At 35.3% G+C, this 14,414-nt stretch overlaps 1 protein-coding gene across 20 annotated transcripts in view; it reads right to left on the minus strand.

Annotated features, from left to right (window-relative positions):
• The window catches only part of NRXN1 (neurexin 1), a 1,138,108-nt gene that overhangs the window by 595,292 nt on the left and 528,402 nt on the right, over nt 1-14,414 (minus strand). For all 20 annotated transcript variants that reach the window (XM_047068175.1, XM_047068174.1, XM_047068172.1 and 17 more), the window contains one exon: nt 1,189-1,311. In XM_047068175.1, coding sequence (XP_046924131.1) covers nt 1,189-1,311 — 123 coding nt within the window. The remainder of the gene's footprint in view (nt 1-1,188; nt 1,312-14,414) is intronic.

A 14,414-nucleotide genomic window follows, 5' to 3' on the forward strand; every position in this document is an offset into this window, starting at 1 on the left:
CTCTCTGGTTGATTTTCTTTCTCAGAGAATAAAATAATATAACATTTGCTTTCCAATTGCTAATCCATGACCCAGTTGCATAAGAGTCCCCTCTCAAGAGATTTTAAATATGAAAAAAAGCCCAAACCGAAAACAACAAAATAAAAACAAAAGGAAAAAAAATTACTGTACTCTTCCTTGATTCTCTGTGTTGTCAGGCCAGGAATTGGTCCTTTTAAAGCTGTTCAGGTGATTCTGAAAAAAAGTTGCCCCTACATATAGAAAAGAGTTTTGGAGAGCCATAAAAGGCTATTGAATTATAAGATAGTAAAGAGATCCCTAAGTCTGCAGTTTTCTTCATTTGAACTCAGAAATGATTCTCTCAAAAGTTAAAATCCCACACATGCTATTTCCACATTGATAGAATCAACTGATCTCTGATCATGGAAACCCCTTAGGACTGAATGTAGGACACACTTCTCCGCTGCACAAGAACTATCTTGTGCTATGTACTAAAATAATAATTTTAGAGATGTTCTCTAAAAAGGGAAAAGAGTTAACATCCCAGTAGGTCATGTGTTTGGAGTTATTTTCAGCTGAGAGAATAAAGGCACAACACCGATTCCTCTTTCATTCGGTTTCCCTATATCTCTGGGGTGGACTTTTATATGGCTCCCCTCAGTTAAGAATCTACATATCAGGGATTGAACCTGACATCCTTAATATTAGAGTTTAACCAACTGAGGTAAATGGCCAGAAATGATCTATTATAGCTTATAATGAAAAAGTGGTTCAGCTGACAGAATGCCAGCATATCTATCAATTTACCCAAACAGTGAAATGTAGAACTTGCTGCTGTTTATTGCCAAAATATACAACAAAGAAATTGAACAGAAATTGGCATGTAAACAATGACTTCAATATTTTATGAGACCCTAAGATATTTATGACCCACAACACTGAACTATATAATGTCTTCTTGAATTATTAAATAGGAAAGAACATGACACAAAAGTAGTGCTTGTTTGAGAGAAAAAAAAAAACATTTAACATGCTCCTTATTTAATGGAATCATTGGAGAAATTGGAATAAAAAATGAACTGTGTGTATCAGCTTCAAGTTGTGTAGTTGGTTTTATAGTCACCTGCAAGATATGGGAAAGTCTAAAGCTTCAGCAAAAGCAAAGGCAACAACAACAGGGGGATTTACCTGTCATGGCCTGTTGGTCATCCACGGTTAACTTTAAACTTTTTCCTCGACGGACCACACGCACTGTGTGCCATTCGTTATCATTGAGGTTATAGCCGGCAAAAAGGGTCTCGGGACCTTTGCCTGTAGGATATGCCAAACAGTCATTATGGACACTCAGAATCAGTCAAGCAAATGAACCTCACAGAGAGTGAGAGAAAGAGACAAAGTAAGGGGGAAGGCACGGGAGAGGGAGGAGAGACAAGAGAGAAGGAAATGAGAGAAAGAGGTGAGAGAGAGAAAGGAGAGAAGAGACTGGCTGGATCAATTTTCAAACCCATTAGAGTCAGAGCAAGCAAGGAAAATGACAAGTTAACAGACATTCAGGTGTGACAATTTAAGAAGAATCTTTAACATTATGCATTGATCAAAGACAAGTGAATGAACCTTGTTGTCATAAATAGGCACAGTCAATATAGCATCAGGAAGCCTCCCAAATTTACACACATTTTTTGCTGTTGTTGTTTTTGTTTTTCCTAAGGAATTCTCTGGTCTTTATAGTTAACACTTTTTTGCTAATGAAGTAGATAGCAGTCTTGTAACCTCTGACTTCGGGGAGAGAGCAGACCTTAAGTAATTAGCTAAGCATCTTCAGGCTAGCGCAACTGCCTGATTAGATTCTGGTGAGGAGACTGCTCTGGGCACTATATTGTGTAACAGCTGCTCTTCACTCTTACATCATGTACCTCCAATATTCACCAAGTTCTTAAATTTATGGAATGTTGTGTCTAAAAACTAAGTCCAGTGAAGGCACAGAAAACGGGTTTAGATAGGAGTACTGACTCTTAGGAAATGAAGAAGAAAAAGAAGTCACAGCCAATAAAGGTCCAAGTGATGAGTCGGAAGGAAAATAAAGTGAGACTAAACAGCACTAGAGGGAAAGGATTCCCAGCTGAGGACCAAAAGAAAATTAACCACCTGGGAGAGTAACTGCCAGTGAGTCTATTAAATCTATGCAAATTAATTTATAGAGGCTTAGAACAGACATACTATTTCAGAAAGTTGTTTTATGGAAATCAGTGAAGTGAGAAACTTAGACAAACATCCTTTTGCCACTTAGAAACAAAGAAAGGGAAAAAAAACCCACAAACTTTTAATATAACTTGAAAAAATTTTTAAATTAAAATAAAACATTTCTACTAATCTGATGCTATGATTCACTAAGAAAAAATCATGAAAAGTTTTTAAAGATACATTATTTGGTGATGGATTTTTCCCTTGTGTGTTTTGCAAGGACTGGAATTTGTTGGTAAGCTAAAGTAATGAAAAAAGTGACACCGTTGAATTTCATCAACTGATTCAGGATCAGGATTGGCTTCACAATTTCTTCAACCAAATTCTACCAGCAAAACCAATCAATGTCCAAGGATCTTAGGAGAACACAAAAAAGTCAAGGAGAAGGAGGAAGAAACAAAGAGAGAGGGAGAGAGAGAGATAGTAAGAAAACCAAGTGGAAGAACTTCAGTAGTCTATCCAACAAGAGATTGTTGTTTGCTTCTGGCACTGCTGGCTATCCATCCAGCCCTGATTTCTCTCTTAGGATGTTACTGATGTAAATTCTGCCTTCCGTGGTTGAGTATTCTCTGGGGCTTAAAGTGAACCAGGGAGATAAGCTAAACTTTGCAGTATGGACTGCTTCATGTCTCTAAAGGAAACCATCATGAAGGTTACAAAGAATCTTTTTCTGTTTCTTTAGAGAAGAAAATTACACATTTTCTTTAAATTACACATCCAATCCAGATACATGAATAAAAACTAGTCTGGACAGAATAGTTCTGAAAGATTGATCACTAAATAACTAGAGGAAGCCTGTTAGTTCAGCAACTGAAAAAAAAAAAAAAAAAAGCTTTGAGGCCAATGTTGAAAGCAAGTTCCACGATCAAAGGAACTCTTTCTAGTTTCAACAGTGAAGAAAGAAGCGCTTAATAACTCTGCAGAATCTTAGTATCCTACCGGCAGCAAGGGTCATTCTTAGTTTTGATCTTTGAAAAGAGAATATATCATGTTAAAGCTATTTTTATAGGGAAGACTTTTTTTTTTTCCTTAGAAATGTGTCCTTTTGAAGCAGCTTCACTCCCATTCTCTTATTTTTAAAAGTGTTTTGTCAAGAAAAAGAAGCTTAAGGGTGATATCATCATTATACCCCATTCTGGGCTTGATCTTCCTCTTAAGTCATAATGCTTAATCTATGAAACAACTATTTCCATAACAACAGGCACAAAATCCAATTAAAAATAACCCTTTGGTTCATAAAAATCTCTGTGGGCCAACTTCAAGCTCCTTTCTTGCATTATTAAAAATGTGGAGAGATTGATTTTGGAAGACAAGGTTTTAAAAAATGCACTTAATATTCTCAGTTCAAAACAATGTTATCTATGCAACTTGAAGTGTAATGGAGAGTGCACTGGCAAGAAGTTAAGAATTGTGGTTGCTAGTCCTTGATTTGCTACTAAGGAAAGTAGTTGGGAGCTGGCAAATGCTTACTGTGCTCCAGGCATCTTATCTGTTAACTTATTTCATCTTTACATTGTTATCCTTTTGTAGATGTGGCACTGAAGGCCTAGAAAACAAAAACTTTTTGCCCCAAGGTCACAGAGCTAAAATGTGATACAAAAGTGTTCCGTCCTAGGTCTGACTGACCAAAGTCTGCATGTTTTCCCCTGCATTAGCCTGCCTCCCAGCTATACCTTTGGCTAGAAACTTCTCAGTGTCTCTACATCTAAATGAATAGATGGAGACGGGAAAGCTGCTCTTTGTCATGGCTTCCACCTTGCTCTACAGAATGATTACATGTCATGACATCTGACCCATCCTCTACATAAGTTATGGAGGAAGGAAATCTCTAAACAGAACACCACAACTCTAAAAGGTACTACAGGAATGATACAGAGGGAGGGTCATCATTTTGGGACTGAGTCCACCCATAATCAGCAATTTGCTACAACATTTAGCTTCTGTTGGTCTCAGCAACCTTATTTACAAAAGGCAAGAGATGATGTAGATGATCTCCATAATGCCTTAGAGATCTCACATTCTCACATTTAAAACATATGGAATTGGTAAAGAAAGGTGGCTTAAATGCTGTAATTTTGAATTTGAGAGTCATTTAGTCATTTGTCCTCTTCTCAAAATTTTAATGGCAATATTATAGTCACTAAGACCATGAATGATCAGAATTCCTTTTGAGATTTCCTCTTTTGGGGGATATCAAAATATTGGAAGTAACATCTTTCTCCCAGCATGAATGTGAGTATTATCGACTGAATGTTCATGTGTTGAAGCCCTACCCCCTAATGTGATGGTATTAGGATGTGGGCCTTTGCAAGGTAATTAGGTTTAGATGAGGTCATGAGGGTAGACCCAATGATAGGATTGATTCTCTTATAAGAAGAGACATTATAGTTCTTTCTCTCCATCATGCAAGGACACAAAAACAAGGATGGCCATCTGAAAGCCAGGAAGAGAACTCTCACCAACTACCAAACCTGCCAATGCAGTGATCTTGGACTTCTCTGAGTCTAGAATTGTGTGAAATTAATGTTTGCTGTTTAAGTGACATAGTCCATAGTATTTTGTTATAGGACTCTAAGCAGACTTAGTAAGCAATAATTTAAAGATTTTAAAGAAAGTCCACAGCATTGTTTCTATAATCATTCCTTATGCTTTATAGAGAGTTAAAATTTATTTCTAGTTTTACACTTGATCCTTACTGTAATCTATTATTTAAGCCATAGAGTTACCCCCGCCCCCAATTTTTTAGTCAAGAAAGAAGACTTAAAAAGGTCAAGTGTATGATTATAAGTCTCAGAGGCAGTAAGGACTGGAATTAAGACTGAGATCTTGAGATTTTCCAAGCCCCTTCTAGTGTCCTTTCCACAGGCCCCCAAATGATGTGCAGACAATAAGAGGTGCAATGTGGCTGAATGACAACAGCCAGTATTTAACCAGACTGAATCAAAAGTCAGCTCTATAAGATAAAGCTACATTAAAGAATTATAGAACTAGAAGGGACGTAGGAGGTAGAGAAGCTCACGGAGCCATCTACAAACATACAATTTGAGATCTGAAGCAATTAGATGATGTTCCACTGTTCATATGAAGAGTCCAAGTCCCTAGACTGGCAGTCTAGTGAGCTTTCTGTAAATCATTCTCCCATTATATTATGCAGAACTAGACTGAACTTCTTTCAGGACACCAAGATCTGACTACAATTCAGTTCCCGACTACAATTGGTTCTCCATCTAAGGTGAAAGTCAGGCAAGAATAAATACTGCTGCTTTTCAACAGGAGTTAAGCTATAAGTGTTTTCTAGTTGGTGATATTCACCAGATTTTCTGGTGACTCTGTAGCTAAAATTCATGAATTTGCATACATTTAAGTTTATTAATTACAAATGGAAGTAGACACAATAAGCATTTCAGTTTTCTTCACTCTGGTTCAACTTGATTGTCCTTTCACAACCTACCCACGTATGAGGTTCTTGTGTCTCTATAATTTTACTCCTAAGAAGGGTTGAAGATAAGGGCAACTTGAGGAATAGGAGAGGAAGGGGTGTGTGTGGGGTGAGGGGTAGAGTCAGTAGTCAAATAAATCCTTCTTTGAAATCTACTACTTTTACAGAGCCTTGATTTAACCACTAGGAAATACATTTAATAAAGGATGATGTCTGTTTTTGACCAGATTAGTAACCACATTTGCTAATGATTTTTCAACTCCAATTTCACTACAGCAGGGGATGGTGGAGAAAATTGGATTTTTTCCCTAGGGCTGTCATCAACTAATTATGTCGTCTTAAGTAAGTCATTTATTTTTCCTGTTCCTCACATTTCATGTGTAAAATGAGGATACTTGGTAAGACCATGTCAAAAATGCTCTCCAATAACCCAACCTGAAAATTCTGTCATTCTTGGAAGGGAGAGACATGGCCCGCGCTATTTTCTAACCTTGTGGCAACATGAAAGAGTGCAATATTATAGTGAAGTTCTCTAAATTTGTGAGATTTAATTATTATCTTTGTTAATTTCACCATTTTTATGTTGATATGCATAGACAGAGGAAACAGAGAACTTCAGAGAGTTATTGTAGACCTATTACTCAAGTCAAATGGATCCAGTAGGACAATATTGATGTATGCCAGCAAATGGATCTATTAACTTATGTAGTCACATTTTAAGGAGAACTGTTTTTGTCAACTTGGCACTACTCAAAATTTAGCACCGAATAATCAGTACATGGTCAGTCAGGAGCAGGAAATACACTTTTCCATGTACCAAGATATGTCCTTGCTTTATGGACAAGTTCACTTAGGAAACATCACAGATCAGAAGGTGATTTTGTAAAATAGCGATCTTTAAGAAACTCTTTCTTTTAACTGTGGTAAATTATTCTCTCCTCAGTTTAAAATATTAGATCAGGGATGGGCAGTGTTGGAGACTCTGACCCAGTCTCCCTCTAAGCTTGCCTTATTCAGAACAAATATAGGGTAAAATGTGAAAATTCAGGAGCTAAGCTGGGCCAGTTGTTTTATTATTTTTTTTTAAATCAATGAAATTATTTTTTAGCCACCTGTAATCTTGCATAAAGAATATAGAAACGATGTAAACTGGCAGCTGTCCTCCTGTTTAAAAAGCAGTCTAGGGCCGCGTGGGTGGCACCGTCGATTAAGCGTCCAACTCTTGATATCGGCTCAGGTCATGATCTCACAGTTTGTGAGTTCGAGCCCCACATTGGGCTGTGCGTTGATGGCACGGAGCCTGCTTGCAATTCTGTTTCTTCTTCTCTCTGCCTCTCACCCACTTGTGCTCTCTCTCTCTCTTCAAATAAATAAAAAAAAAATTAAAAAATGAAGCTGGCTAACTTGGTCCCAAGGCAGCACCCAGAATACCTATGAATCCAGCTGGCTCGTTTCTCCCTTTAAGAAAAAGGATGATTTTTTTAATCAGAAAACTTGAGAAAGGCTTTTAAAAATCATTTGCAAGTAACCCTTTCCTTTAAAATCAGATTTGATTAAAAAGATTCATAAATCATTTATGAATTTAAAAAAAACCTTATTCTTCCAGAACATTATTTATTATGTATATCAAGGACCAGAGGTATCCAAAGGTACCATTGTTAGTTTATGTGCATTATCAGTCCTCTTGCATGAGTTCTCAACACACCCTTGATTGTAAAATACAAATTTATAGGCTCTCATCTGAAGATTTTGTAGGCCATTTCCTTGTAGGTCATGTGAGTTATGGAATAGATTGCCTTTCCTTATTTCTAGCCATAAGGAAACCAAGATTTAGGATTTGCACTTAACTTGATCAACTATATTATTTTCTTGTCTTGTTTTTTCTTTCTTTCTTCCTTTCTTTCTTTCTTTCTTTCTTTCTTTCTTTCTTTCTTTCTTCATATTGTCTTTTCTCCACACTGAATTATTTAAAAATATTTCTTAATCATTTTAATTCTGTTTGAAAGTAGGGGGGCATAAATCAATAAGTGAATTTATTTAATAAAGAAAGGAATAGCTTCTAAGAGATGTACAGATAATTAATCCAACTCTTTAATTTTACAGATAGTTCCATGGGAGGTTAGTCTGTCTAGACCTCTCTCTCTCTAATCTATCTATCTACCTATCTCCAACAGGATTAAATGAACCTCTACTGACCAATATCAGGTTTGTTTGCAAGTGTATTTTAAATTTATTTTCATATTTGTGATGAATATTTTTTGAACCAAAATATATATAGCAAAATACATATAATAGTAATTTTAGATCCTTTTTGGAAGAAAGCCTTGTGTGGAAATGTTTTGTGAACTAATTATACTAGTTTTTGAAAGTGGGGGGAAAAGAGTAAAGAGCAATAGAGAGGAATCAAACAAAGCTAAGGAATCTATGAAGCAATGTGATCAAAGATGTTTAGTACACTAAAATGACAACTGTCTCCGGAGTTAAAAGATGGATGTGGATGGAGAAAAGCAAGCCCATACCTATTATATTTTGATTTTTAAAACACTTAGACATGTGGGCCACAAAGCTGAGATTCCTACATACCCTTTAGGTCATTAGCTCTATTTGTACATTTTAAAGATGTTAACTACATAAGTGGAGCATCTGTATCAGCTACACTATTTCTTAGTAGAGTTCAAACCAATTGGCTCTGGATTTCCTTTTTGTTGACTTAAACATCAAATGTAAGTAATTTCTATTTTATAACCTTATCTTTTCATTGGAGTAGTTAATCTTCTCACTCAAGCCATTTATTGAGCATGGGGATTTTCATGGGTGCTTCTGCAAAGCCATAACCTAGCAATCTACATAGATGACAGGCAAGTGGGAATCCACTTTGTTTGCCTTTTGGAAATGATCGACCTACTACCTCCATTTTATTGAGAACAGGTTGTGTCTTTTCAACTACAGCTGGAGAAAGGCATTATGTAAAGTGCATCCTAAAGTTTTCATAGCTCTGTTATTTAAAAAGAAAAAATCTAGTGTTGCCATACATATATAAATTGGTTCTATATTTACACAAGTGTTCAATTATTCTTTAGATCACTAAACTACCTATAGCACCCAGTAATTGAATTAGGAGTTACAGCACCACAGCATCTTAGAATTATGAAATTTTAAAACTGAATGGTCCATATTGGGTCTGTTGTCTACCCTATTTAACTACTCTTATTCATTCTGGATTATGTGGCACTCACACCCTATTATTTTAGTTTAAAAATTACTTTGTGCAAAACACTGATCTCAGCATGTGTATGTCCCAACTTAGATTCTCAAGATGCTTGCATTCTAATCAATCAGGTGGTCAAAACACTTTTTCTGTAATGGGCCAGATAGTAAATATATTTGCTTACCAGGATGTGATTGTCATTACAATTACTCAACACTGCCATTGTATGGTCAAAGCACCCATAGACTATGTACACAAATGGGTGTGGCTTTGTTTCAATAAAAACAGGTATTAAAAGAGGCAGCCCTCTGTGTGCTGGAGTTTATGCTGTATTTATGTGTAAAATACACATAAATAAATAGACAATTTAAGTCCCCTTATCTCATAGATTTTTACATTGAGTATTAAAGAAAGAACTAATGGAAATATATTTAAGAACTTATTAGTCAGTGGACCTGAGTTTTAGAATCAGTGTTGCCATTAAATCTAGCATAACACAAATTATGCTAATTGAGTCTTCCTCTTAATGCTCCTGGTTTGAGTTTTCTTATCAGTAAAACAACAACATAACAAAACTGAAAGCAATTTAAAAAGCTTTTAAATGGCATAAGCCAATTGTAAAGCCTCTTTTTCTTTTTTTAAGTACACTCTACGCCCAACATGGGGGTTCAAATTCACAAACCTCAAGATCAAGAGTTACATGTTCTACCTACTGAGCCAGCGAGGCGCCCCAAGACCACCAAATTCTAAACTTTAGTTACTTTTCCTGGCTGTACAAATTTAGAACAGCAGCTTTTATTAAAATGCATGATATCTGCAAGTGTGTGCATATAAAATTAGGTGTCTACATATATCCACATTTCTGGATAGTAACAAGTTTCATTTGGCAGTTGACTTTGAGGACAGTAACCTCTGGTGCGAGGCAGGAGCCAGTGGAAAGATGGAAACAAGCCTTGTCACTGTGACAATAATGGGAAGAGAGAAAAGCAGGAGAAACAGGCTAGCACCACACTGCTTGATGCCTGAGTCATGGTTCCTGGCAGCAGCCCTCCTACCTGTAAATGACAAGAGGATGTGTTTCTCAGGTTGTAATTATGACACCTTCAACCTGCTGTTTGGTTTTGCCTTTAGTTTCTGGTTTTAAAATAATTACTTTAAAAAATAATCCAACCTCTGCTTAAAGAGGAGGAGGAGGAGGAGGAGGAGGAGGAGGAGGAGGAAAGGAGTAACTCCTCATTAAATGTTTCTATTTTATCTTTCTCCATGCCTAGGTATTGGGCTGGGAGCAAAATTCTTTTGTTTTTATTTATCACTGTGAATCAGCTAGGGAATTTAATTAAAAATTAATGTTAGACACAGGTAAATTGCACTTCCAAATTCTTCTATTGCTATTTACTAACATTACCAGGAGAAGGACCAACATAATAATTTGCAAGTCTGTCGCAAACTGAAAATGTGGGGCTCTTGTTCAAAATGAAGAATTTTAGGACAGTTACAGCAGATCATGAATTCAAGCACAGGTCCTTCTAAGCCTAGGGCCATGGGTAACTATGCAAACTGCATGCTGCTGAAGCCATCCCCGATGTGAAGAATTAAGTTTTGTGCTTATTTATTTTCATTTAGCTCTGTATTTGGAAATATGCAGACAAGGCTGGAAGCAAAATACTTCATTTATTCCCTTAAGAGGAACCGTTGGGTCACCTTCCCCATCCGTTGGCACTTAATGGCAAGGCCTCTGGAGTATCAGAGGAGTTGTCTCAGAGCTGTCCTACCTGCCGGGCCTGGTGCCAATCAGGACTTGGACTTGGTGACAGAGTAATAATCCTCCTAACAGCCATGAGGCTGAGCTACCTGCCAAGCCATGTAACTCCTCCCTCTTCAACGTCTCCTCACATGCCTGACAAGTCTTCAGAATGCCTTTATGAACAGCTACTGGCCTTTTCTGTACAAGCAAGGTGATGTTTATAGAGTCCTAAGGAAAGACACACTTCCTTATATTGTAAGTATTGGAAACACCCTTCCCTAATTAAAAAGTACTTTGGCTAAATAATGTAAAGCCAGACTTTGAGCTTCAAGATGTTGGTTTTTCAAAAATGAAAATGAATAACAGAAGAAAGGCATTTTATAAACTATTTTAATTTCTGTGGAGAAATAAAACAGTCACATGCTAATTAATTACATTTATCTGTTTTGTTTAGATTATTATTTAAATCTGTCCTTGTGGGTTTTTTTAAGTTTATTTATTTTGAGAGAGAGAGACAGAGAGAGAGAGAAAGAGATCTCATGAATTGTGAGACCATGACCTGAGCCAAAACCAAGAGACAGACACTTAACTGGTTGAGCCATCCAGGTGCCCCTGTCCTTGTGTATTTATAAGTGCTAGAATGTGTATATCTTGGTCTAGTGCATGTGTTCTGGACTCCCAGGTTGAGTTTTTATCCGCATTCCATAAGTTACCAACTGTGTGAATTTGGGTAATCTATTAAAGTTCTCTGGGCCTCAGTATTTATATCTGTAAAATAAGCTAGTAATAGAGATACTTTACAACACAAATAGATTTAATGCATTTGAGTAATTTAAAGCAACGACTATTACACAGTAAGTCCTCAGTTGTGGTAATAATAAATAATAATAATATCACTATTATATTGTCACTATTATTATTATTTTCCCTTCACTGTGCTTAAAATTTCAAAGAAAATATACTATATCTATGGCTTAGGGCCTTGAATGTACAGCTATTCACTAAATGTATATTGAATGGGTGTACTTGTTTAGAGTTTGTTGGATTGTGTGTGTGTGTGTGTGTGTGTGTGTGTAGATGAAATATCTCTTGATATTGAATTAAGCCAAAGAGTTAAAGAAAAAGAACTCCATTAACTTTTACTGCTTACATTCACTAGAAGTGTTAGGAAATAAGAAAGCTTCATCCCTTTGTTGTCATATTTGGCAGCATGGAATCCGGTAAGTCATACAGTTGGAGAACTTGGGTAACTCAGTTATCTGGCTAATTATTTGGACAGATTTTTTGATCAGTTCCCTTGAAAATAAATTTAATATTGTGGAGAGCCTGGGAGAGCAAAATGACCTAAGGCTAGCAGTCACTAACTTCCAAATGCAAAGAAAATAGTTGGTTCAGGAATTGAGGGATTCAAGAATTAATGAGTAATTATAAGAAAACATGGGCCTTGTCTGCAAAAAGATCCAACCTTGAAGAGCTGCTGGAAACACCCTACAGAGACTCATCTGCCATTTTCCTAACTCACACCAAGGACATTCTATTATCTACAAAATAAACTTTAGTATATGTAGCTGTCTCCCCTTCTGCTCCATATCTAGCTTTATAGCATAGCTCTAGGCAAATGAATCAACAAGGTTTAAGTCATCTAGTAGAAACAGTTAGCCTCTATAGCTTTCACATTGATTGTACCCATTTATGACAGACCAGGATAAATACCTCAATGTAAATAATTTTCAATGTGAAAAACATACATTTGAAGAAATATAAATTACCTTTTAAGAATATAATTACATTTACAACACAGTAAAAATGAACACAAATTATATAAATACATTGTTCAAAGAATGTTTTAAAACAGTTCACCTTAAATCTAATCTAGCTCAACTGGCAAGTTTAGGAAGAAGTATAATAAAATACACCCAATACACTGAAAGAAAAAATTTGGACTGTGACTTTATTTTAAGGAAAAAAGATCATTTCCAAGAAATGCTTATCACATAATAGGATAGCTTGCAGGTATAATTAAGTACTAAATAGTTAATGTGATTTTAAGTAAGAATTATGAACAGAAAATGTATTCAGCATTGGTGTAACATGAAAAGGATTAAATTGATTTATACTGATACTGATTTAACACATCTTATGCAATACTTACAAAATTTCAAGCTATCTGAATGAAAAAAATGAAAAAAACATACAGACATTGAGCATTTGGAATTTTATAAATATTTGACTAAATATTTCACTAAAAAGTTATGGGTTTAGAGTAAAAAAAAACAGAGATTACTTAATTAAATATAACATTACTCACCAGAATACACTATTATAATAGTTATAGACTTTTGTTTTATGAGAAGGCCAAGGAGAAGGCATATTTTTTTCATATTACAAGGAAAGATGGCTTTACCTGTATTTTATTTTCCATATCTTGTTAATGTAAGTCCATTGGAATATCTTTAAATACAAGATTGAATTTATAAAATTTAGCTCTCCTTCAGTATTTTTGGGGTATTCTTGAACAAACTTTCTCCACAAAATAAAAAGTATATTGGAAAATTAAATTTCAGTCCCTGCCTTTGTTAATTTATTTATCCCCTTCCTTTCTTTTCCTTGGGAAGCCATTATGATGCTTGAAAATCTGTTTTTCAGTATTTGTCTTAAACATTACAAAGCTATTTTTTAATAAAAAATATTCTAAGAAATATGATAGGAAATGTTTTATCTTTAGAACTCTTGAACTGTAGTATCTCATTTGTTGTGATCTTTTTTCTTTCCTCAATGACTGCATCAAAAAAGGTAATGGACAAGTAACACATGATAACTTATTCATCCATGATATAAAAATTGGAATAATAACACACATTTTCCCAAGCAATGATAAGATTATTTACTAAATCCTTCTTTACATTGAATTTTAATAATGCAATAACAGACAGTGCTAACTTAATTGTTTTATCATCATTAGCTTACTTATTTATCAGGCTAACTTTTTAGTCATTGATTGCTATGAATTAGTCATTGAGCGGTATGATTGTATTTAACCATTATTGTAGTAACAAGGAAACTATTGTGATTACTCCTATATTTGAAGGTGTCTTCGGGTCAAAATCTTCTAAAATGAATGGCCATGTTAGTGAGGCTTCCGCTTAGTGGGTTACAGTCAAGGATAATTTATAGCAATGCATCTGTAAGTATCTTTTCAGTCAAAATTATTCCAATATGGTCTGTTTCTCAAGATCTTGCTCACAGATGCTTCCAATCAGTTTTAATTTGACTGCTCTGAGATAACTGATGAATCATAATGAAACTTACTTTTGTACATATATGTTTCCTCTCTATTTATCTTTCTTCAACCTGCTCAATAACCTGGACCTACTTTATATTACTTTGGCATAAAATATAACCTAAGCAGTAGATTAGGTTGTGACATACTACATCTCATAGTCATATTCTGAGTATACTGTTTACAATTTGTTGCTAAAAGAAAAGGTTGCAAATGACCATGATCCTATACCTATATTTTTAAAGAAACACATATTACACAGTGTGCTATATATTAAGTATGTAACATGCAAAGTATTATGTGTTATAAGGGAATTTAAAATATGAGTGAAATACTTCTCAGCACTGAAATGGTCTCTTTTATATTTTCCATTTCCTCTAGCTTCCAAATATGAGTAATATTTCTAATTAGGAGCCAAGCATTGCTTGAAAAGAGACTCATTTGACTATTTTGTAAGTCAACATTGGTGGGAAATTAGTCTCCAAATACAGTTAAAATATAC

Source organism: Lynx rufus, unplaced genomic scaffold, assembly GCF_022079265.1.
Source record: "Lynx rufus isolate CCGP_SWC_20201006 ecotype Redwood Valley unplaced genomic scaffold, mLynRuf1.p SCAF_8, whole genome shotgun sequence".
Lineage (NCBI taxonomy): Eukaryota > Metazoa > Chordata > Mammalia > Carnivora > Felidae > Lynx > Lynx rufus.